The sequence below is a fragment of the Pygocentrus nattereri genome, chromosome 18 (genome assembly GCF_015220715.1).
Source record: "Pygocentrus nattereri isolate fPygNat1 chromosome 18, fPygNat1.pri, whole genome shotgun sequence".
In the NCBI taxonomy this organism is placed as follows: domain Eukaryota; kingdom Metazoa; phylum Chordata; class Actinopteri; order Characiformes; family Serrasalmidae; genus Pygocentrus; species Pygocentrus nattereri.
In genome coordinates, this window is record NC_051228.1 from 27,696,256 (window position 1) to 27,722,245 (window position 25,990).

The 25,990-nt window shown below is 38.7% G+C and overlaps 1 protein-coding gene across 1 annotated transcript in view; it reads left to right on the forward strand.

Moving 5' to 3' along the window:
- Positions 1-13,550: 13,550 nt before the first annotated feature.
- Positions 13,551-25,990, forward strand: part of st8sia4 (ST8 alpha-N-acetyl-neuraminide alpha-2,8-sialyltransferase 4) — a 29,093-nt gene continuing 16,653 nt past the window's right edge. The window contains exons 1-2 of the mRNA XM_017697322.2: positions 13,551-13,795; positions 19,954-20,085. Of these exons, the coding sequence (XP_017552811.1) occupies positions 13,674-13,795; positions 19,954-20,085 (254 nt within the window). The 5' untranslated portion in view covers positions 13,551-13,673. The remainder of the gene's footprint in view (positions 13,796-19,953; positions 20,086-25,990) is intronic.

Sequence of the window (25,990 nt, forward strand, 5' to 3'; positions counted from 1 at the left end):
CTTTAATTATAGCATGACCTCAGATGCACTAATGCAATAAGTAATAACACCTAATACCCTATAAAGTGTTTGTTGGATCTCCTGGCCTTTCAGGATATACCTTAATTCCTTGCTCTCATTCTGAGATTTGTTGTGTAAACAGCTCTCGTTCTCAGCCAAAGCTTTTGTACAATGACAGTAAAGAAATGCAAGCGAAATCAGCCACAGTCATTCTGGAAACCCCCTCATTGGGTTATAACACAGAACAAGAGGGGAACAAATGATCTAGGATCCATGTGTCAAAAACAAGGCCGGGCCTCAATCTGGCACAACGAGCTTGCAGAGTTTTCTATTAATCTTAGCCCGTTTCACTATGCGCTGCATTACAATCCCCTGCATGGGGATTAGAGGTTACACCACAGTTCATATGAGTCATATCACAACCACAAGACACTTGTCATATCACCAAACACACTAGCTGGGTTTTAGCAGCTGTCCATCCAATGTGAACGCTTAGTTAGCCAAAAAAACACCTAGCTAGCTAAAGCAATGACCAAAAGAAAAATGGACAGTGAACACAGGATTTTTCAAGACAGGTGAGATTATGACAACACTAGGCGGCATTATGAGACAAAACACTGACAAATTTGGAGAGTTGGATAAAAAGCAGAGGCAACAGAGGGTGTCAGATATAAAGATGGGCCTTGAAGCACAGCAGGCTATTGTTTCGAGGGCAAAACCACAGAGTGATATTGCAGTAAAAGCCGGTTTCATAGTCATAGAAGAAACGGCTAAATAAGGCTAACCTTTTACTAGGGTGCTTTTCTGAAGCAGTCCATGCTTAAAGTTTTGAATGTTGTCAATTTTCATCCAACTTATCGGTTACTGAAGAGCTTCTGAGTGTTAAATCAATGCATGGCACGACTACTGGAAAGGACATTTTTCAAGAAGTGGAGAAATGTGTGAATGACATGAAGTTGCCATGGAAGAAACGTACAGGACTGATGACAGATGGGGCACCTGCAGTGTGCAGTGATAGAAGAGTGCGAGAAAAAATTCAAGAGGAGAGTTATGCATCTGAGCTGACAGCCTTCTGCTGTACTATACACCAAGAGGCCATTTGTGGTAAGGTGCTGAGAATAGATCATGTTATGCATGCTGTAACAAAAGCAGGAAATTTCATCAGAACCATGGGTTTGAATCATAATCAATTTCTATTATTTTTTGATGTGATGAATTCTGAATATGCCGATGTGCTCTGCCACACAGAAGTGTGTCAGCTAAGTCAAGGAGAAGTCTTAAATTGTTCAAGGAAATCTGCCACATAGTTCAAAAAGCGATTTACAGCCATCAAAACCCAGAAGTTCAATTTTGAGGTTTTGTGTAATCCGTTTGCACCAATGTACATGCAAATGGAGCTGGTAGAACTACAGTGAAATGGTAAACTCCAGGCCAAGTACAGGTCATAGGAGCAGGCTCGTTCCCTCCTTTCGTCCCTGAAACAATGCCAGAGGTCTTAGCAGGGTCTCAGCAGCTTAGAAATTGATCCCAAGAATTAATATACTTGCAGCAAAAAAAAGATGCCAGGTGTTCAGTTAAAGCAAATATGGAGGTTTGAAAGACTGACCTGGAGACATTTAAGAGACATTTTACAGTTATCTGCAGTTAATGTAGCTTATTGTTTTTTTAATGTATTCATGTAATAGTTTTTTTTTACTATTGCAGTTTTGGCGTATTTTGAATAAACAGTAGCCAGGTCAGGTTAAATATTATTTAAAAATGAAATAAAAATGTAGGTGTTCTCTGGCCTACAGATTTGCTGAGATTTTGTAATATGACCCTTTTAGTGGTTCAGTTTGATGCCTTTGATCTGAGAGCTAGAGTGGAGCATGCTAGGGTGGTGTTAGATGGGCGATGAGGTGAAAGGCTGGGTAAACACGCTTGATTGAGACAAAGATGTCGTTGTTCTCAGCTTCATCACATCCAGAGCAGTGGTGGGGGTGGGGGGTGGTGTGTCATGCTGGAGCACAGCTGGGAGGATGCCACTTAAAGTGGACTGAGAGATCTGCAGCCATGAACGGGTATTGTTATGGAGCTTAAGCAGAGAGAGAGAGTGAAAGAGGGAGAGAAAGAAATGGGGGGCTGGGGATGGGGGCTGGGGGGGGGGTTCTGGAGCCTATCCCAGCAGTCTTTAGGTGGAAGGCAGGATACACCCTGGACAGGTCACCAGTCCATCGCAGGGCAGACAGACAGACACAGACAGTCACTCACACACAGGGGCAATTTAACATGTCCAATTGGCCTGACTGCATGTCTTTGGACTGTGGGAGGAAACCCACACAGACACGGGGAGAACATGCAAACTCCACACAGAGAGGACCCCGGTTACCCGGCAGGGGAATCGACCCTAGGCCCTCCTTGCTGTGAGGCGACAGCGCTACCCACCACGCCACCGTGCAGCCCCTATATATATATATATATATATATACATACATACATACATACATACATACATACATACATATATATATATATATAGAGAGAGAGAGAGAGAGAGAGAATGAAATTGGCATAAAAGAAGATACTGAAAGAGAGAGGTGCACAATAAAAGAGTGAGACAGTGAAAGAGAGATGAGAGAGAGGGGAAAGAGAAACAGGGCACAAGAGAGAAAGTAGCGGGGGAGAGGCAGAGCGAGAGAGGAAAACAAGAGAAAAAAGCAAGCGAGCAAAAACAGACAGTAGCAGAAAGAAAGAAGATTCTGAAAAAGAGTGTATCAGCAAAGGGAGAGAGAGAGAGAGAGAGAGAGAGAGAGAGAGAGAGATAGACGGACAGATAGATGAGAGTGTGTCACATGTCAGTGCTGTTTGGGAAGAAGTCCTGCCTCAAAGCTGAACAGGGAATAAAGGGGTTTTCATTTGGGGATACTGCTCATACTAGACAACATGCATGAAAACAACAGAGAGGAGCAGGAAGTAGAGATGCACCACTGATAAAACTGTCTTCTTTTCTAGTGTTACTGCTCTCAAATCCAAACCCAAACTTGATTTTTCTTAGATTTTTGTTTACAGTTGCCTTTTCCGTTGCGTATTTCAAGATTAATGAACTCATTTAAATCCTACAAAATTACTTGGAATAAAATCTTGTTACACTAAAAGTAGAGGAAACATATCTTTCCTCTGGAGAGCTACCATGACTGAGTTATGTATGTTGAACATCAGCTTCTTAGGTCATCCTGAACCTCAGAGAATAAACAAACAACAGCTCAAAGGATGGCTCAGTAGTTTATTAAATTAAACAAAGTTGAATATACAGATAACATCTCTGTTTGCATTGTCACTCATCTGCTTCATTACTTTCAGAATCTGCAGCAAGAAGTGCAGCTACTGAACCACAAAATACACAACATACAGGAAGTGTATGTGCAGGAAGACTGATCTTTACCGTAGCAAGTTCATTTTGCAGGTTGTTGGGTTCAGACAAGAAATAGCTTGAAAACTCTGAAAATAAAACTTTGTTGTTTACGGCAACTCTAATTTGTATTGACTGTAAGTCTTTCTGCACAACTGACCGATCTGGAGCAATAAAAACATTCAGCATTTATTGATAACCTGGCAGGAAGCCATTTGATGGGTCTGCTTAGCCCATTGACATTTTTAAGTGCTTTTTGTGTGCTCAATGACATTACTAATGGGTCACTGAGTCATTAGGAAAAAAGAAAGAGCCATTTTAAAGGAGAACAGAATCCCCTCTACAGGGTAATTTGTTTGGGTTTGCCCTTATCATCATCTTTGCCTACAAATTAGAAGTGACAAATCTTTAGATCTGGCCAAATTTGGGCCCATCAGCAGAGTATTCACAGTTCATTACCCCTACAGTGCTGTTGTATAGGACAATTAACCCTCTGACTAACTCCACTGGTTTAGTGGTGGGCAGTCTCATGGTATATTTTTCCGAGATCACCCTTCATTTATTTCATTTTTCTGTCAAAATGGACCATTAAGTATATGTTATTAAATTTTTAGCATCAATATATATATATATATATATATATATATATATATATATATATATATATATATATGTATGTATATATATATATATATATATATATATAAATAAAGTTGAGACTTTGTGTAAAACATAAATAAAAACAGAATACGATGATTTGCAAATCCTTTTCCACCTATATTCAATTGAATACACTACAAAGACAAGATATTTAATGCTTAAATGGATCAACTTTATGCTTTTTTTTTGCTTTTTACATTTTTTTTGCATTTTGAATTTGATGCCTGCAACATGTTCCAAAGAAGTTGGGACAGGGGCATGTTTACCACTGTGTTACATCACCTTTCCTTTTAACAACAATCAATAAGCGTTTGGGAACTGAGGACACTAATTGTTGAAGCTTTGTAGGTGGAATTCTTTCCCATTCTTCCTTGATGTACAACTTCAGTTGTTCAACAGTCCAGGGTCTCCCTTGTCATATTTTGCGCTTCATAATGCAGCACACATTTTCAATGGGAGAAGGTCTGGATATATTATATATAGGTTGAAAAGGATTTGCAAATCATCGTATTCTGTATTTATTTATGTTTTACACAACGTCCCAACTTTATTGGGATTGGGGTTGTACATGTATATATATATATATATATATATATATATATATATAGCCGTTGAGCTAATGCTGACTGTGGGTAAACATATTGTTTATTTACTTATTTATTTTTGTTGGATTATTAAATACTGCCTTGCACACTTAGAATATTGGTTATGAGAACAATCCTAATACAGAATGGTGCAGTGTTTGAACTTTGTATGTGTGTGCTTTAGGCTGTTAAGCCTAATGGTTAAGATGCTCATCTCCCTTGAAGGAAAGCAGGATTCCATCCAAGTACAGAAACACACTCATTATGCTTCTAATAGCTTGGGTCAGCAGTGTAAAGACTGCTGTGTGTGAGGTAATCTCTCTGTTCTGTTGTTAGAGCTGTAAAGATGTGTTTATCACAGAAACTCATATCACGATAATAATAAATTTTATTTTACGATTTATCATACAGTTCTACTACTCACAATCCTACAGTGGTGGACGAAGTACACAAATCATGTACTTGAGTTAAAGTAGAGATACCCAAGGTAAAATATTACTCCAGGAAAAGTAGAAGTCCTCCCTTTAGACCTCCACTTGAGTAAAAGTACAAAAGTATTTGCCTTTAAATGTACTTAAGTACTAAAAGTATAAGTACTAAAAGATGAACTATGGCTCTAATGTCCTGTTATCATTTTTGTAACAAGACTCTTGCTTCATTAACTCATTTTAGGTGAAAATACTCCGGTGTCACTCTTGGTAAACCTTTTAATAGAATGTCATTAATTAGTGGCGCTGATATCTATTAAAATTAAACTTAGGCTCACAAATGATTTTCATTTACTATAGTGCATCTGTGGGTCTCTGTTCATAAGCACAAACTAGCAAAAACTAATTTACTATAAAATGAAAGTGTTTGTATAAATTCAGAAAAAAGACAAGTCAGTTACAACTGCATATGGGTGCATATTTCTATATTGTGGTCTATTTTTCACAAAGTTAGGTTAGTTCTATCATTTCTGTTGAATAGACTCTCCTAAAATTGTATGCTGCTGCACTGACGAACCGGGTGCTTGAACTGGGTCGGTTTGTTCAACAGGTCAAAACAAGCTCAAAACAAAGTGACTGCTGTGCCCTGATTGGTGTTCTTGTTTTGCGTTTCTTTCATTTTAACATGTTACATTTTTATACACACATAAATCAAAAGCAATGACAGATTTCACAAAATGTAGTGGAGTAAAAGAAAAGATATTTGAATGTGAAATGTAGTGGAGTGAAAGTAAAAAGTCACCCAAAATGGAAAAACTTCAGTAAAGTACAGATACATGAAAAACTACTTAAGTACAGTAATGAGTTACATTTACTTAGTTACTGTCCACCACTGCAATCCTACTAATTCAAACACATTCAGTCCCTTCAAATATGATGATATAATATATAAGATATAATATTCTTCTCATATCACCCACCCTAATCCTGTATTATCTTCAGTCTGGCCTACTCCTGTTCAAAAGTTTCTATTTCCTTTTAGCTTCTCTTCCCTCTTTGTTTTTTTTTTGCTTCCCTCTGTGTTTTTTTCTGCCACTGAGGCTAACTGACTTATGGCCCGTGTCACTTCACATCTGATCACATCCTTTTTTCCCTTCTGTCTCTCTCTCTGTGAAAGGCCCTTGTAGAGCCTTTCTGCCTCTTATCTTTGATCTATGTCCCAGAGCCACCTCTCTGTACGTCCTCTTAGTTTGATTCAGTCACTGGAATTTGTTGGCTACAAGAACACACAGGGACGCGTTTGCCTTCCTCGCTTTATCTGATGAGTCATCGATCCTGCTGAGCCCCTGCCAGACAGACATTTATCCTTTGTCCACTTCCCAAAATCTGAAGGATCTTTGCAATGCCAGAGTAAATATGAGAATTTCTTTCACATTAGTTAACCCCTTAGCCCTTTTAACTGCAGGACTATTATTCAGTTATTGATCTTATGAAACATTATTCAGGTGTTGCTCTCTATTCAGTAACTGCTATGTAAGTTATGTAGATATGATAGTGTGGACACATATACACACCCTTAACGTTTAATGTAAAGGGATAAATGCATTTCTCCTAGTAATAACTTTGGCAATTGATGCTAAAATTCACACGAGGATATAAAACATATTTAATAGATTTCTATGGATTTTTTTTTAACTCAATTTAGTTATTTTCTAGCTATTTCACTTGCTAGCTAGGTCTCCTCCTATCATATAACACTACCAAGCTGCAGTAGCATTCACTTCCTCTTCCACCACCACATCTTTTCAAACTCCTGCTAATGCAGAGTTGCTGAACGAGTTAGTTTGCTTGGAGATTTTTAACTGCCAATTCTGTCATGCGAGCTTACAGATGCATATTGACTGGCATTGTGCTGAGTGATGACAGGGAAGGTCACCAAACCCACCCAGAAAGAATGCGCCCAATTACTGTTACTGTCCATCCATCCATTCATTTTCTAAGCCGCTTCTCCGTCAGGGTCGCAGGGGGGGTGCTGGAACCTATCCCAGGAGTCTTCGGACGGAAGGCAGGATACATCCTGGACAGGTCGCCAGTCCATTGCAGGGCAGACAGAGAGACACAGACAGTCACTCATACATTCACACCTAGGGGCAATTTAGCATCTCCAATTGGCCTGACTGCATGTCTTTGGACCGTGGGAGGAAACCGGAGAACCCGAAGGAACTTGCAAACTCCACACAGAGAGGACCCTGGTCGCCCGGCCAGGGAATCGAACCCAGGCCCTCCTTACTGTGAGGCGACAGCGCTACCCACTACACCACCGTGCCGCCTGTTACTGTCCAAAAGAAGCCTTTAAAATGGTAACTTTACAGGAGCAGGTCATTTATTTTATTCATTGTAAGTTAATATAATGAGATTCTGTTTCAAGTCATTTTAGGCCTGTTTTATTGGTCCATTCATCATAAAAACTTCACACAGTGTAAATGACAGATGCTGTGCTGAAATGACTGTGCTGAAAAAATTCTAAATTTTGTTTTTACAGGACAGCAACAATATGCTCGTTTGGGCTTTTCGTCACAGATGGCTGTGGTGTCACCGGCAATTGAGCTCATAATTTTTGCATATAGGGCCAACACTTGGACGTTTTCACACATGTACTGCAAGTGCAATCACTGCCTGCAAGCTGTAGTAGTCACACTGCTGCATTACTCATGGCATGCATAGACACTGCGTATAGGGCCAATGCTTAGGCATTTTTTATACATACTGCCACTGCATGGCTTGAGCAATGCACTGTGAGTACTTGCAGGCACTGGTCTTTCACACAAACAATATTTGCACGCAGAGCAGAACAATAAGTAAATTCTCAAACATCCTTTTTACAAATAAATAAGTAGTGAAGTAAGTTATTTTTCTCAATGAAAAGGTATTAATTCTGGGAAATGTATTTAAAACAAAACTTTTCTCTAGTATTTCCTTTAATGATGGTCATAACTGGTAGAATTGGTAATAATGGTAGAAATGGTATATCGCTGCTGTCTGAACAAAACCTTGCACCTCCATTTTTGTCGTTTTTCAGTTTCAGACATAATTTGAAAATGCCTGTTTCCCTTTACATTGTATGCAAATTCCATGATGAACGGACCAAAAGAAATGCCCCAAAATGACTTGGAAAGACGTCTGGTTCCATTGACTTACATTGAAAGTAGAGCATGTTTTTTCTTTCTCCTGTTAAGTTATCAATTTGGAGATCCAAAGTTTTGTTTCCGACAACAGCGATATTTTTGATGTTTTTATTTTGGGCTCATTTTCATTTCCTCTTAACATGAGCACCAAAATTAAAAAGAAGATGTTCTGCATTGCTCATGCCATGCAGAGGTAGTGTGTGTGAAACAGGCCTTAGACAGACAGCACCAGTTGAGTGCCCCAAAACTAGATTTTTCATAATGACATATCTAAGCAAGCTTTTTACCTTGATATTTTTGTTCATGATTATTAACTGTACTCATGCAGATGCTGAAGATGCAGAGGTTTAAGTTGAAAAAACACAAGTCACTGTTTGTGTTTAGGAAACTGTCTTTGTGTAACCAAAGAGGACAGAATGGTGTCCACTATTTACATAGTACTGTTTTTGAGCATCATGTTACTCCGATCCACCCAACCGCATAGGCTCTCTATTAACACCATGCAGAACAATAACCGTTATCCCCATCATCTTCCATCACTCTTCTCCAGTTTCATTTAATTACACTTCCTGGCTTTCTTCAGTACATCAGATAAGTATTATTACCCTTCTTTGCTTCTGATTCAAGTAAAAGACATGTTTTGGCAGCCAGCTTAGTCTCTTTTTTACCTTCTCCCTATATATAATGCTTTTCTTTACCCAGCCTTATTTACTTCTCTTCGCATCCTGGACAATTGTGTTATTGCAGGACTGAGTGGTGGGTGCAGGAGCCTTTCTTCTGTATGAGCTATCTCCTGTTTCCTCTATAAAGCTTATTGAACAGCTTTCTATTTGGATGCTTTCACTCTTGCTTTCCGAAGCCCCTCTCTAAAGAGCAGTGTCTGGCGCAGATGTGCTGCTCTTAGGGCACACATGTATGCCTGTATTGTGCTTTTTTCTGTGCCAGCTTTTCAATTTATTCTTATGAGGATGCCATTTCATCTGAAAGCACTTTTCTGGACAAATCTTATGTCTATGTTTGATTTTTGGGATGCAGTTCTTGGTTAAACCTGGCCTTCAAACACCCCGCACGCCAAACTACAAACAGCAAAAAGGACATATTTTATGCACAAAAATTATAGATATTTGCTATCTCTGGGATGAAATGTGCTGTTTTCTACATACTGTCATTGGCTGGGAGTCAAAATGTGGCTGGCATAGCTGAAGCAGGCCTACTGGATGGTACAGTAAAGCGACTAGCAGTGAGGTTTGTGGCCATGCTGTCTAATGGATATAAAGGACATGCAGCCTTAAAGAAGTACTCCAGCTTTTTTCAACCTAATATCTGTCTACTGCGTCTGCATTGCACCATCATTTACCACAGAAAATCATTTCAGTCCATTTCCCTGTGCATAGAAAACAACAGGATGCTGACTCAGAAAATGCTTAGTGCCTCTGTCACCTGCGCATTGACCTTTATTGAACGTATACACGCATTTTCGTATACACAGAGAAATATATGAAAATGACTGTCCGTGCTAATTGACCATGTGCTACAGATGCTGTAGAATTGCTTTAAAAGCACTTGGATGGTGCTCAGAGAGGTGAGCTCCTTTTAAGAGGAGTAAGAGTCTAAGTGTCCCTTGTTTACTAACCTGAATTTTGCTCTGCAACAGCCTAAACCAGGATGATGACTCTTATTCATCAAACTTGTGGTCAGATTTGACTGTAAAATGAGCGCATGCAAATTCCACCACAAGTTCTGCTGTTGGTCAGTTATATCTTTGCCGTATATATGTGATCAAACTCATGTCTGGTAGAAGTGCATGTAAATCTGGGTTATTTAACAGCCTGAAAAATGCCAGATTTATGGTTAAATAATCAAAAAATAAAAAAACTTATTGTATAAATAGAATGTAACATTAACATCATTAACTTGCATATAGCGTATGTACTTATTTTTTACATGCACACTGATATAAACAAATTCTGCAACATAGTTTACTGAGTAAAGTAAAAGCTCAAATATTGCAATATGACTGCTCAATCAGCCTACAACTACAGTCACATCACTTCATCTGAAAAAAAAAAAGAAAGTGACAATCGTCACTTAACACTTTAAACATGTTTAAGTTCTATCCTGTGCGTGGCCACTGCACTTGGCTCATGAGCTCCTAAATACTTTTGCTGTATTGGTTCAACTCTGGTCAAAATAACTGATTACTTCCTCACTGTCCGACAGTTTCCATCATTCAGGCCGCTCAAATTTGCACTCGCAGCTTTGATGAATAAGGGCCAAACTGTTATGTGCTTAGCTCAGCTTGAAGTAGAAACTGAATATACAATTGTAAGGAATAAATATGTCACTGCCACTGCAGTCTGGGGCTACAAGAACTTCACTGCCACTTCTAAAGCAGCAGTTTTGCCAATTAACCACTAACAGCACTACCTCTGATGTGTGATAAAAGACAAACCGTTACATGTTTGGAGGTTTGCCACAAGAAGGAAGGGAAATGCCATTTTTGGTCTAAATGTCTGTGCACAGGTCTGATTGCATGTGTACATCACCAAAAGATGTGTAGAAGATGAGTCATAAACAGAACAGAGAAGAGAACGTCAGTGCAACCTTTACTTTTCACACACACTACTGTCAATGTCAATGATAGACATCTTGGGGAAAATGTGGAAAATGCACCAGAAGTGAGAAGAATGCAACCTTTTAAATGCTTTTAAGTCACCTCAAAACTGTTCTTAACAGGCTTTACATAAAGAAAGACCAAAAAGCACAGTGTCATCCAGCTATAACTACAGCATATACCTTTTTGACAATCATTTCTTAGAAGAAAAAAAGAGCACAGCACCTACCAGATGGGGGACTTTCTTTTCAGTTTCACATTTTGTTTCTGCTGCTGCTCTCACACTTTATTTAGACTAAAATGATGACTGTAAACATGGCATGTTTGTACAAGTACAAGTACATGTTAAATGCTTTAGACTAACGCCTCAAAGCAGAGTTTATTTGACTGAAAGACTTGTAGAGCTTGTTCACAGTTCTTCCACATAAAGGAAAGAATCTCATACCTCAGGGCTCGAGCACAGGATTGGAATGCTGCATTTTAAACAGCTTTAAACCAGTCCCTCAGAGCAATGTGCGTTCACCTGAAGACACGGAAAACACAGGCACTGTGTTGAGGCTGAGGCACTTTCTTATCAATTTCATATTTTGTCTGTGTCACTTATCTCAAGCTCAAGGGGGCAAGTGGAAGCTAAGACTAATACTAAGATTAGTATTTGAAAATGGTTGAAATTGAAAGTGAAAATTGAAACGGATATTTCCCAGTGCCGTAACGAATAGGAGGAGGAGCAGTGGAGGCAACAGTGCTGAAGCCCATGGTAAAGGGAAGCCTGCATTTTTGCCATATTGCCCACTACTAACCCTACACAGACTGCACTGTCTATTCCCCTTTCATTCATAATGCATCTCATCCATGATACCCATTTTCAAATGGATCCTTTACAACCTGCAACAATATTTTTAAACAAAGGAAAGTTATGAGAAGTAAAATGAGGAATAAATATTAAAGATTTTGCACATGATTCAAATTAGGCCTTTGCAGAAAAAGAAAAGGCCTGTGTTCAGACGACCCTCAGGAGGATTTGATCTGCTCAGTGTTTTGCGCAAACTGTCAGTGCCTGCTTGAGTGCACATTATCATCAAAACAAAAAAAGGATGCATCAATTACTATGACATTTTGAAATTCGAGTTAAATATTTAAAGTTTCTACTTCTCATTCAAATTGTTATGTAATGAAAATACATACCCTTTCTAAGCCGCTTATCCTCCTGGGTCGTTTAGGGAGCTGGAGCCTATCCCAGCAGTCATTGGGCAGAAGGCAGGAAAGACCCTAGACAGGTCCACCGTAGGGCAGACAGACATATACATTCACATCTAGGGATAATTTGGTCTGATTAGTTCGACTGCATGTCTTTAGACTGTGGGAGGAAACCATTGCAGACATGCAAACACATAGAAAGGACCTTGGGCACCTGGCCAGCAATCAAACCCAGGCCCTTCTTGCTGTGAAGCAATAGTGCTACCCACTGCACCACAGTGCCATCCAGTAGTGAAAATATTCCTGTTCAATTACAAAGGAATGCAAAACAGCTTTTATACGCCACTATATAATCACTACTTAACTCAAATTAAGATCAAATTATATTTGTTATCAAAGTATGTATGATGCACAGAAAGTGCTCTTCAAAGGCTGCATTCCCAGAAATGAGACACAGCCTGTGTAACCCTCTCATTTGGTCAGACAACTAAATATGATGTAGAATTATTGCAATCCAAATAGGTGGTCTAATGCAGACACTTAGGTCAAGATTGATCCTAGTAGGTAGAGTGGCCTCCATCAACTTGTTCAAGACAAAAAAAAAATCTCAAACATGAGACGCTGAGAAGAGGATTGGAGCACTACATTTTGAAAGATACTTGATACTTTGAAAGATAAGTGTGGATTTTTCTGAAAATGAGGATCACCTTGACCATTTAAGCATGCATTGCATATGAGCTATGCTAAAGGGTTCTTTAGTAAAGTCAATGGTTCTATACAGAACCATGATCACTCAAAAAACGTCATGCTTAAATGGTTACTTGCATTGTGAAATGGTTCTTCAGATAAATGGGGAATGAGTTGTGCGGTTCTGTACAGGCTAGCAAAACAAAGGGTTCTTCTGTTACACGCTTAACGTCCTTTAGCCCTTTCTAGTATATTGGTGCTAAACAGAACCGTTTACAAAAAATCTTCTATAGAGAACCATATACAACGCATTCTCTAACAATCTGAGGAACCATTTCAGTATGAAAAGAAGCAAAAGGGTATGTGAGTATGTAAATGGTTCTACATAGAACTCGTGGTTCTAAATACAACCATTCACTTTATTTAAGGACCCTTAAAGAACCATCGTTTCCTTATTACCGTTTCCTTATTTGAGCTCTCATCTCAAACTTTAGGAGCCAAAAGAGTGCTAGGAAAGTACATTTTAAAAATGCATGAACTGAAACTGAAAGCAGAGCATATCTGCCTGAACTTCTTGACGATCCCAGCACAAAAAGCTACCCCAAAAAAAGCACAGCGCCCACCAGCTGCGTTGACAAGGGGACTTTCCTATCGATTTCTCATTTTCGTCTGAGCTGCTGATCTCCAAGTTCAGGCGTGGAGAAGGACACGCCCCTCCGGTGTAATCATTGGCCGCAGTGGGAAAATAAATTTGCATATCGGGGAGGGGATTGGCCGACGCGACTTCCAATCCCCGAGCGCTGCTCGTCGAGTGTGGAGAGGGCGAGTGGCCGCTGGGTGAGTGATGGGGAGCGGAGGGCGGCTGGCTGGAGCTCCCGGTGCACGCTTCGGTACCAAAGTGGCCATATCTCAGCCAAGGCAGCCGGACTCATGTGCGAAATGCGGCTCGCGCGGAAACGTTGGACCATCTGCACCATCAGCATTCTCCTGATATTCTACAAGACGACGGAAAGAGCGAGAAGTGATGAGCATCAGGAAGCCCAACTCACAAGGTAAAGGGGGGCTACGACACGTTCCCCGTGCCATTGAAGCCAATTGTAGTGGCCATTGATGCAGCCAATAGAGTGTGGCTGGTGTAGGAAAAAGAAAAAAGTCTGTCTGGCTTTGTCTCGAGGCGAGGCAGCACCTGCTTTTCGTGTGCAGCTCTGAACTTTGTGTGTTTCTGTGAGCAATGTGCAGCTGCTGGAGCCTCCAGTTTCCCTCCTGTCTCTAGCTGCTGGGATGGGGTGAAGGCTGATTTCTTCTTTGTTTGGACTCATGATCGACATTTCATCCTCGTAGGCTTTGCCGGGATGATCTCGGCTGTATTTCTTTACAGCCCCTTCTTCCATCTGAGCACTGTGCCCTCATTTTGTCCTCCAAACACGTTTTGTCCAATGCAGATAAGAAATATCACCCAGAATTAGGCTTTGTCTGCTACTGATCAGATGTGGAGCTGGAGCAATTCACTTTCCTGTGCTGGCTGTTGTAGATATAGATAACCTCTGCCTTTACCTTTGATGTGCGTTGAATTGTCATTCATGTTTAGATTACAGACAGTGACACACAAGGCTGATGAAACAGAGAGGCTCTAGTTTTTAGTTTTAGTCACAGTCTTGACTGATTTCAAAGTTTTTGTGTGTGTTTTTGTGTGGTGTGAGGGCCTCCATGTTCAGGACTGAGGCATAAACAGGCCTTAGGAGGTTTCAGAAACTAAAATATGTGATCTGGCGAGTTTCTGCTTGTGCTGATTATGATTCACTTTAGACTTCACACTGAGCCAGCGTCAATCACTGACTAAAAACGGTAGCCTACTTACTGTCCCTGGCAGAATGTGAGGAAGTATTTTTCCTCATTCTAAGTGTTGATTGTATTTTGTGTCAAGGTTCATGTAAAAATAAAAGGGAAGCAGTTTGTTTTGCATTTGGTAAACAGGGATGCTGAGACATTATGCTTGTGGTGTGTGCACTCTTGTTCTTAGCCTGTGCAAATGTCCCCAAAATGATGGAAAATATTATGACAATGTGGGGACATTTGGCTGCTCCCCATGAAAACATAGTCATTCATTCATTCATTCGTTTGTTTGTTCGTTCATTTGTTTAACATATCAGTATATTGTTAAAATAGTTAAAGGGCCCATATTCTGCTTTTTCATGCAGGCTGACTAATGATGTTAGTGTGGTTTTGTGTACCATAAACATTTAGAATTAATTTTATATGACCATTTTCAATCTCTTTATCCTTTTGAATTTATCAGCCATGTTTAATGTGAATTATAAGGCTGATATATGCTAATTGTTTCTGTTCTGATTGGCTACCTTTTATTGTGCGTCTTGTACAAAGCAGCCTAGGCTGAAACATGCCTTATAACTTCTGTCTGAATGGGCGGGGCTAAACTGTTACATGCTCAATAGGCAGATGTAAATGAGTAAATATGTAAATGTATGCTTTTTGTGACACCACAAAAACAATTAATTCAAAATAGGATTATGCACTGGAAGGTGAGCATAAGTTTTTAAGTGTTTATACTGCATTTATCATTTTCTTTCCAAAAAATTGAGAAGAATTAGGTTTACCTAATATGGGCCCTTTATATAATGACTGTAAGTCATACAGAAGGCAGGGGATCCACCCCACAAAGACAGCAATACCAGCTTACGTGTTTGTGGAAGTACGTGCTTGTCTGTTTGTGTTTGCACGAACTCTATGTATGACTATATGAGCTGGACTGAATTGGGGGCAGCAGACAGTTCAAAACATGTGGTTTCCTCCTTTTCTCACTCACGGTTTTGCTTAAGATCAAAATAGAGAACCCGGAAAACACCTCTTTCAGCAAATGTCAGCCCATCGTACGCACGCACCTTACTCTCTATTGTCTGTTAATTGGTTGCCAGTTTTAGCTGGTTTTTGGTGTGAATACGTAAGAGGCTGATTATAGTTGTAAAGGTAAAAGCCAGTGAAAATGAAACCGTGTGCTGTGTTCCATGGAGGACCTACAGTAGACAAGTCAGTGCCTGTTTGTTTGCACATTTTGCAACTCGCTCTGGTTAAAAGTGTCTGCTAAATTAATAAATGCAGTTACACAGTTAGTTATACACATTGTGCAAAAGTCAGAGACCAGTTGATAAATATATTTCCTTTTCTCAGTAACAGCCTCTTGACAGCTACACATCCTTTTAGACCCATATCCTTGTGGCGCCTTCTCACAGTGGAGGGATGGACGGAAACACTTGTGGATTTTTCAGATCTGAAGTAAGAGTGGAGCCTGATTTTCTCCTCTCTCACAAAGATGAAAGCTTTAACTGCTGTTCATCTGATAGGGACAGTTGTGGTGGTCTGCCTGGTCCTGCATGGTTCTTAGGAGCCCAATTCTCTTTGTACATATTAAACATAAATATTTTAAGCTGTAGTTTTGGAATCTCCATCTTTTTTCTTATTTCTTTGTAGTTGACTTTCTCCTCAGAAATATCTCCTGTGTAATTTTCTGTTGAATATATGTTAATATATGGCAATAAAAATGATTAACTTGTACTTAATGGGCATTTAGAATGAAAATTAAATAGATGATGGGTGGTCTCTGACTTTTGAACAGTAAAGTATGTCTATATGACAGATGGTATATCTTTATTACATAGATATTAGTGCTGTCTCATTAAAATGACATCAATTGCCATAATATAAGAAATGTCCTTCAGGGACATTTTGTGCATTGAAAGGTAAAAAAAAAAGAACAAGGATTTTTTTTTGAATAGAAATAAAAGAAAATGTTTCCATTTTCTATTGTCAAGCATTAGCAGACTACTGAAGGCTTTGTTGCGTGAGGTTACTTGTTTAGTGTGAGGACTATAGGCAATTTCCTGTGGCGTGCATATGAGGACAGTTGAGTACAGTTCCTGTGCTCTTTTAACAGCTGCCAACTGCTCTAAGAGAGAAAGTCGTTGTCACTTTCTGCACTCATAGGCAGCCAGTGGTACCTTAACTGTCTGTAGATTTAAAGATTGAATATACTTAACTTAGGTGTTCTGTGTCCACATCTCAAAAGAGAGCAGTAAGACGTCTGAAAGCTTTCTCAGGTTTTGTTAGAGGTGAGTTCAACAACAGGATGTGGGTTCACAGTTGGCCTCTACATCTGTTGCATTAATATGCAAGAAAAGCTACATTTGTAAGGTCATTATGTTTTGATATCTATATCACATTTCTAGATCAGAAGTGTGATTGTTTGAGGCCATTGTCATTGTAGACTTGAACAGCCAATACATGTTGGGACAAAAAGGTCAACTTAGAGTTAAGATGTAGTTTAGTAATAGTTACATGATATAAAGGGGATGCAGGGGAAATAACTAAGAAGAGTTGTATGTTAAAGTATAGTATAAATCCAAAGCAGCAGTGGAGCTGTGTTCTCTGGACCATTTAGTACCTTTGTGATGAGTTGAAGTGGTAGTTGTAATTCAGAACTAATCATGCAGCATCAGTACCTGACATCACTAATGCTTTTATGGCTGAATGCTATTAAATCCTCACAGCAATGTCTAATGTAAAGCCTTCTCAAAAGAGTAGAGTTACAGCAGCAAAAGCGGATAAACTCCCTTTTAATGATATGGATGCACTGACATGGTAATTGTGGGCCATAGCTGACATTTTTCATGTATGTATTTGCCAGTGCTGATGCAGAAACTCTTAAATATAGACATTGGGATGAGATCCACCTGATTTCCATTCTAAAGAAATTTATTTAGAGAGACTTATAAATGCAGTACATATTTTAATACTACCCATTCTGCTCTTCCAGAGAACAATAAATGAAGAGTTTCCTTCCAAAATCCTGGATATACAACCCCATTTCCAAAAAAGTTGGGGCGCTGTGCAAAATGTAAATAAAAACAAAATGCAATGATGTGCATATCATTTAAGCATTTAAACCTGGATTTCATTGAAAGTAGTACAAAAACTACACCTCAGATGTTGAAACTGAGGTATTTTATTGCTTTTTTAAAAATATATGTTTTTAAAAAATATATATATATAAGATTCTCTGAATCTTTCAATGATATTATGTAGTGTAGATGATGAAAAGCAAAAGTTCTTTGCTGTTTTTTGTTGAGAAATGTTATTCTTGAATTGTTGCGCTATTTGCTTGTGCTGTCTTTTACAGAGTGGTGAACCCCTGATTCGTGATTTGCACATCATTGCATTTTTATTTACATTCTGCACATTCTCTCAGGATATGAATTTTGCCATGGATACCGTGAAAAGCCCAAATACAGTAAACTACAAACAGCACCGCCCTGAGACAAACTAAACATGAGCATGAATGGTTTAAATAACTATAAATTCAACAAAAAGGATGATTCAGACAATACTCTACTTCTATGGTAATCAGTATAGGTTGACGCAGGCGTGCACAAAGTGAATGCATTGTTGGGCGTGTGCCACGTGTGTGAAGCATCATGAACACCGTTATTTTTGATGGTTGCATTTTTATTTTGCAAGGTTTTCCATTTTAACCATAGATTTCTCCCTGTTTCTCAGGGTTGCCTGATTCAAGGTTTTCCCAGCAATTTTTTTGTCTTTGTTGGGACTACTTTCTAAATATACTGCTACTTTAATAAATATTTTGTGTTTTTACACGCTTTCAGATCTTTACGTTTGGACACATTTTGGGTCACTTTCAGACAGCCACAGCTTACTGGTCATTCACACAGTAGAGTAGCAAGAAAGTTCTACCTTTCCCAAACGAATAATCAGTCAAATCTGTCACTTTGCTTAATGAAAATAAAATTCTTGAAAGAGCACTGTTTATTTGTTTACCCTGGACAGTATGACTTGTGACTTGCTGTCACAAGTCATGAGTTCTGACTTGTGATCAGGCAATCATTTGATGCCTGGTAGACAAGGAGACTATTAACCCTTCTATTATATTCAGGGTCAATTTGACCCCATTCAGTGTTTAACATCTCCTAATTCTTTGTGGACAGCTGGGTTAACATAAAATTAACACTATATCTTTTCCATATCCTGTACACTTTTTGTATGCTTTGATGTTCTTTGTGGATGAATCGGCTGGTAAAACCCATCCAACAGGTGCAGAGTCAGCTGATAAACTTATCAAGACTGGAATAATGAGCTTTCTTTATTTGATATAGCAAACAGTTAAATATTACTTTAGATACCAAATACAAGGTGGAAAATGGAATTGAGGATGAATAAAGAGGTCAAAAACATGAGGAGAGGCTGTAGGAGAGACTAAAAACTTTCCATACAGAAGAAGCCAGAGTGTGTGGTAATATTTACACAATGAAGAATACTTTTTGGGTGCTTCTATTGCTGCAATAATAATAATAATAATAAATATAAAAATATAAAAATATTTTTCCTCATTATTGTGGCTATTATACATTTTTCACTTTTATAGATATTGTGACATCATGTCGTTATCGTCTGTATCGTAGAAAATATACTGTGATATTAATCTGAGTTTATATTGACCATCCGTAATTAAAAGCCTTGATTTCAGAGGAAACGTTGGATGAGTGTAGCATACTCAAGCACTAAAATATTAAAAAATCTAAAATCCTGGCTTAAAGTTTAGATCAGGTATTGTTGTACACAGAGTACTTTTACCAAATGAATAATCAGATCTGTCACTTTGTTCAATAAAAGTCTTAATTCTTAGAAGAGCACTGTACATGTGTTAGGACACCCTGACTTGTGATTGGTCAATCATTTCAAGCCTGGTAGATCAGGTCACTATTAACCCTCCTATCATCTTTGGGTTCAGTTTTAACCCCACACAGCACAATAGAAGGGCAGAAGCTTCATATCCCATGTGTGTGAAGCCATGTGCAAACATTGCTGTGATCTAAAAAGCATGGGTTAGTGGTGATGTCACAGCATGCCAGGGAAGAGGTTTCTGCTACATATAATAAACTCTAAATGGAGTCAAACTACTGCACTCTGAACATCTCACCTGCTTTTCACCATTTAGCTACCAGACAAAAGTTCAACAGAGAAACAAAGTGAATTAATGAGACTTTCACGGCCGATTTACTTCCTTGATGTGTAATGGCCTCACAGTTGCAGTTTTGTGCCTTTACTTAGGTATCCGACTGGGAAAATTGTGAAAATTGAGGAAAAACGCCACTACAACATGCTCTTTTTGCTATTTTTACAGTGAGGGTGAGCTGAGCACTTCCAGACTGATGGTCAATAGCAGTGAGAAAGTCCTTGGCAAGAACCTGCCTACCTATCTGCAGTCTACACAAGAAGGATGGAAGGTCAATGCTACTCTAGTCACCATGATAAGGTGAGTGAGGCGAGAGCCGGCTCTTTCTGAAAGCTACCATTAAGCATTATCTGTGTCACCAGCTTCATGAGCTGATGGCACAGCCTCCCTGGAAAAATCAAGGTCACTTACCTCATTTAGCAGAGCGCTGGCATTTGAGTGTTTAACCTTTGCCCTTGCTCCCGAACAGCACCAAACATTTCAGCGTCAACTTGTTTGAGTGTGGGTCGATATTAGAGAAAGCATGATACTACTTCTTTTCCCAAACAGATGCTGAAAGCTTAAGGCTGGGCTGACACCAAAAGCTTTACATTAGCTGTTTTTCATTGAAGCACTTCAGAAAAGCTGTCTGTCTGAGGCTGTTTTATACCTAGTATGAAGTTCGCATTAGAGTTTGGGTTTTGGGATTTTTAAAGTGCATTAAATAATACATGTGGGTGTTGACAGATTGGTCAGGAATTTGGCAGGGATGCAAGTGCTCTGTTATTTTCTGTTAGCTTTAATTAGAGGAGAGGAAAATGTGTAAATTGCCAAGGGCATAGTTTGAAAAAGGCATATATATACATACACACAATCCTTCAAATATGTATATTCTTGATAAAACGAGTAATTCTATCCATTATGTTGCATGAATGTAGAGGCACTTTACGTCTAGATGTCAAAACAAATCAAATTCAAGAAAAGTTTGATTGGTCCACACTGAATAAAGTAGATGTGAAAGTGACCTAAAGTACCATATTTACACTGCGTAAAGACTCTGCTACCTTTCTGGAAAGACTATTTCTGAGTGAAAATTAGACTACTTCCCAAAAAAAAAAAGTGTAAAGCAATTAACTGTAGTTTAAAACTACTTTTTTAATGGTGGCATGTTATTATTAGGCCATATGTCAGCACCATTTGTTATATGTTGTTGCTCTACCAAAAATTCTTTAATATTTTTAAGCTATATTTATTACAGAATTGGATCAAATTTATTCCAATATCCAGTGATTATTTTCTGCTGGTATCAGCCTGAGACTGATGCTAAATATTGAATCAGTGCCATCACTTGACAGTATCCAGTAATAGATTTTTAAAAAAAGGCTTTTTTGCGTAGCAGTTGGAAAGAGAATAATTGGATTATTTTATCCGTTCCATGCTAAATTCCGGTGTGTTTTTTATGCATGCCTGATCTGTGCTAACTAAAAGGTGGAACATGTACTAGATGTGCGCTGCATGTCTCTTTGTGCTAAGAATAGTGCAGACTGCTGGGCCCTGTTTGCCCACAGAGGGAATAGTTAAACCAGGACTGCTGAGACACACAGCACAGACTGGGCTTAAACTTTCCCAAGAAGCACTATCATCATCTCAGCATGCAAATTCTGTTCTTTTATATGCTGCTTTGCATAACTACATGTTTGTTATGTCAAAAGAAACATCCTACATTTTTCTCCCTGAGGACATAATGATACTTACGTAAATCTTTTTATTATTTTTTTTATCAGGAACGTTTATAAACCATTTTCAGGATGAGTGACCTGTGTGTTCATGTAAATGCATTGGCTTATGTGACATATCAAAAAACATGTACTATATATGCGCCATATGGACTACAAACCTGCTTCCGAAAAAGCTGGGACAATATGTGAAATGCCAGTGAAAAACAGAAAGCAGTGATCAGTAAATTCAGTTTCAGTGAAAACAGTATTTTATGCTTCACCTTATGAACTTCATTGTTTCTTGTAAATATATGCTTTTTCCAAATATGATGCCTGCAACACATTCTCAGAAAGGACAGGAGCTTGTTTACCACTGTGTTACATCACCTTTCCTTTTAACATCACAAATAATTGTTTGGGGACTGAAGACGCAAACAGATCCCGTTGTGAAAGCAGATTTTGCCATTCTTCAGTCATGCATGTCTTCAGCTGGGCAGCTGTACAAGGCATTGGTTGTTGTATTTCATACTTTGTGCAATCTGGCACACTCCTTTTGTGCAGCCATGTATGTAGAATGTTTTTGGCGCTGTTGTGTTGAAATACACATGAAAATTCCTATAAAAGGCAGCATCTAGAAGGCAGCATGTATTGCCCCAAAATGTGTATGTATCTTTTAGTGTCAATAGTGTTTTCAATAACCAATAATATCCCCAGATACCATGACAGAAGCTGGCATTTGAACTTACACTGGTAACAATTTGGATCATCTTTATTTATCTTTCTTATTTATCTTTATCATTATTTCCACATCAGTTATTTCCATAAACAATCTGAAATGTTGACTCAGCAGACCATGAAACATGTTTCCACTGTGTATGAGTTTAGCTCCGATGAGACTGAGCCCAAAAAAGTCATAGTTTTCATTGATGTTGTTGACATTTGACTTCCACTGTGCACAGGACAGTGCAAGCTGCATTTGTAGGTGCAGCAGCAAACAGTGTTAATTGACAACAATTTTCCCATTTTGTGATATCCTTCACAGAAGTATACTGGGTTTCAATGCAGTGCCGTCTGAGGGATTGAAGGTGTCTGGAATTCAGTTGTGGGTTTTTGCCCATGCCTTTTAGACGTAAACGTCTTAAGATTCCCTGAATCTTTTGATGATATTATGAGCTAAGAAGGCTGAAATGCCTAATATCACTTGTTGAGGAAAATTAATTGCAAACTGATGTATTATTTACTGGCATTTTTTTGCAAAGTGGCGAGTCTTTGAGACTGATCCTTGCTTGTGAAGGACTCTCCTGGATATTTCCCTTTATAATTATGCATGATTGCATCACCTGTTAAAGATGTTTTTTGAATATTTACAATGTTCCTAGACTTAAATTCCCCTGTCCTAAAGTTTTTAACATGTTGCAGGCATCAATTTCAGAATATGTGTGTATGTACAAAAAACAATAAAGTTGATAAGATAAAACATCAAATAGCTCGTCTTTGTATTGTTTTTGTTTAGAAATAATTATTTTATTATATATTGTTTTTATTATATTATTTGCTATAGTTAGGGTTTGGTTTAGTGCAGCACAGCAGTATTTGGCTGCAGTTAAACTGTTGTTTAAGTTACTTTGCAGAACTGCTGTATTGTTGTTTGCCTGCATCATTTGCATGTGGTCTATGACCTACTTCCTCCTTTCTTATTCTTTATTGTTTTCTTGAACATCACTGTGGACTTTCGAAGAGGAAGTGTGAAGAGCAAAACAAACAAACACAAAGTCATTGCCTTCCAATATCAGGAGTGTGTGTGTGTGTGTGTGTGTGTGTGTGTGTGTGTGTGTGTGTGTGTGTGTGTATGTGTGTGTATTTGTGTGTTCTGGTAGCGCTATATTTGTGAGGATCCCATGTCCTCACTAATAGGAATATATGAAATTTTTTTTTGAAAACTAAAAGAGTACAAAAATTCCCTTTTGGATACTGAGGTTAGGGTTAGGTTTAGGTGTAGTATTATTTAGCTTCAGTAAAACAAAAATCAATAGAAGTCTATGGACGTCCTCATATGTATAGCAAGACAAAAGTGTATGTGTGTGTGTGTGTGTGTGGCCGTGGCTGTGGCAGTGGACAACAATTGTGATGCATTTGTTCACAGTGGTGGTGATGGGAAGTAGACATCTGGGGTGTTTAATGCCTCTAAAAGCTCCTTCACAGCAAGTGAAATACTTGCATGAAATACTTACATGTGTTACCTGATCTCTGAGACAAAGCTTTTGGCCAAAAGATATTTTTAAAAAAGACATTGATGGCGGTGGTGTAAATGTAGGCAAGATTATACTCAAAGACATATTTTTTCACATGTACCTCAGTGTTGTAGTTCTCAAAACCGGTCTTGAGACCATACATTAATAGTCTCTTGTCTTGGTTTTAGGGTAAGGATTCGAAATTGTTCTGGAGATCAGCCAAATGCAATGCCTCTGTCTGAAATAGAAGAAAAAAAGTTTTCACTTATCAATATATATATATATATATATATATATATATATAATATATATAATCTCACACAAAATTAATAATCATGAATGTACAGTGACCTATAAACTTACTTCATTTTTAGCTTTATTCTCAGTCTTGTCTCCGTTTGGAATCCTGGAACTGTGGTTGTGCAGTGGCTCAAAACAACAAAACTGTTTCTTAAACTATTTTCTAATCCATAACCATTAGACCAGAGACCTACACTAAACTGACACTGTGAAATCAGCCATTGACTAGAAAATGTGAAAGCAAGCTGCTGTCGCTTAACCGCTTATGAGAAACTCTAGACACCTGATCTTATTATCTCTTCCCAAATGTTGATGGGAAAACAAGCACATTGTAATTACTGCACAGGGTGTTATCTGTCTTGTGTTTTGGGGAAATGTCACGCTCCGCTGACACCGCAGACACCTCAGATGGGTGTCACAAACACTTCCTCATTAGTCGCTTGTAACATCTTGAAAATACTGTCTCATTTATCAGATTCAGAGGAGCCTGCAGTTATTTTGTCTCTGGTTCATGCCTGAGATTTTAGATTGCATTCAAAAATATCCTGGGGCATAAAAGAATGAGACAATCCCAGTATAGCCTAAAGCATGAAAGCAAGCAGTGATCTTTAAAGTTTGAAAAATTTGTCAACAACCAACACAGCACTGCTTTGCCCCTTAAAAAGGACATTAAAATGAATGATTGGTGCATGTCATTATGGTTAGCTATTAGGAGTATCTGGTTCATAAAGGATGTATTTGTAACATCTAATTTTTGTTTATCTGCAGAGTTTAACATATTGAAAAAAATCAAATGTGCCATAACTTTTGCATAGGCCACATTTCATATTTTTATACCCATATGTTAAATTCAGCAAATAAACAACAATTATGCAATAAGAGAGAGAAGAGAGGACTGGGACACTCAAGCTTTTGCGTATGACCCTAGCTAACCATCTACATACCCAGTAAAACACCCATCCACCCACCTACCTTTCTCATTTGCATATGCGTAAGGCCTCTTTGAAGTTGGGATGTTGAGTAAAACATAAATAAAAACAGAATACAATGATTTGCAAATCCTTTTCAACCTATATTCAATTGAATACACTACAAAGACAAGATATTTAATGTTCAAACAGATAAACTTTATTGTTTTTTGCAAATATTCACTCATTTTGAATTTGATGCCTGCAACACGTTCCAAAGAAGTTGGGACAGGGGCATGTTTACCACTGTGTTACATCACCTTTCCTTTTAACAACACTCAATAAGCGTTTGGGAACTGAGGACACTAATTGTTGAAACTTTGTAGGTGGAATTCTTTCCCATTCTTGCTTGATGTACAACTTCAGTTGCTCAACAGTCCGGGGTCTCCGTTGTTGTATTTTGCGCTTCATAATGTGCCACACATTTTCAATGGGAGACAGGTCTGGACTGCAGGCAGGCCAGTCTAGTACCCGCACTCTTTTACTATAAAGCCACGCTGTTGTAACACGTGCAGAATGTGGCTTGGCATTGTCTTGCTGAAATAAGCAGGGACGTCCCTGAAAAAGACGTTGCTTGGATGGCAGCATATGTTGCTCCAAAACCTGTATGTACCTTTCAGCATTAACGGTGCCTTCACAGATGTGCAAGTTACCCATGCCATGGGCACTAACACACCCCCATACCATCAGAGATGCTGGCTTTTGAACTTTTGCACTGATAACAATTCGGACAGTCCTTTTCCTCTTTGGCCCGGAGGACACGATGTCCATGATTTCCAAAAACAATTTGAAATGTGGACTCGTCTGACCACAGGACACTTTTCCACTTTGCATCAGTCCATCTCAGATGAGCTCGGGCCCAGAGAAGCTGGAGGCTTTAACTTGTTTTAACTTGCACTTGTAGATGGAGCGACGAACTGTGTTCACTGACAATGGTTTTCTGAAGTGTTCCTGAGCCCATGTGGTAATATCCGTTACAGAATGATGTTGGTTTTTAATGCAGTGCCGC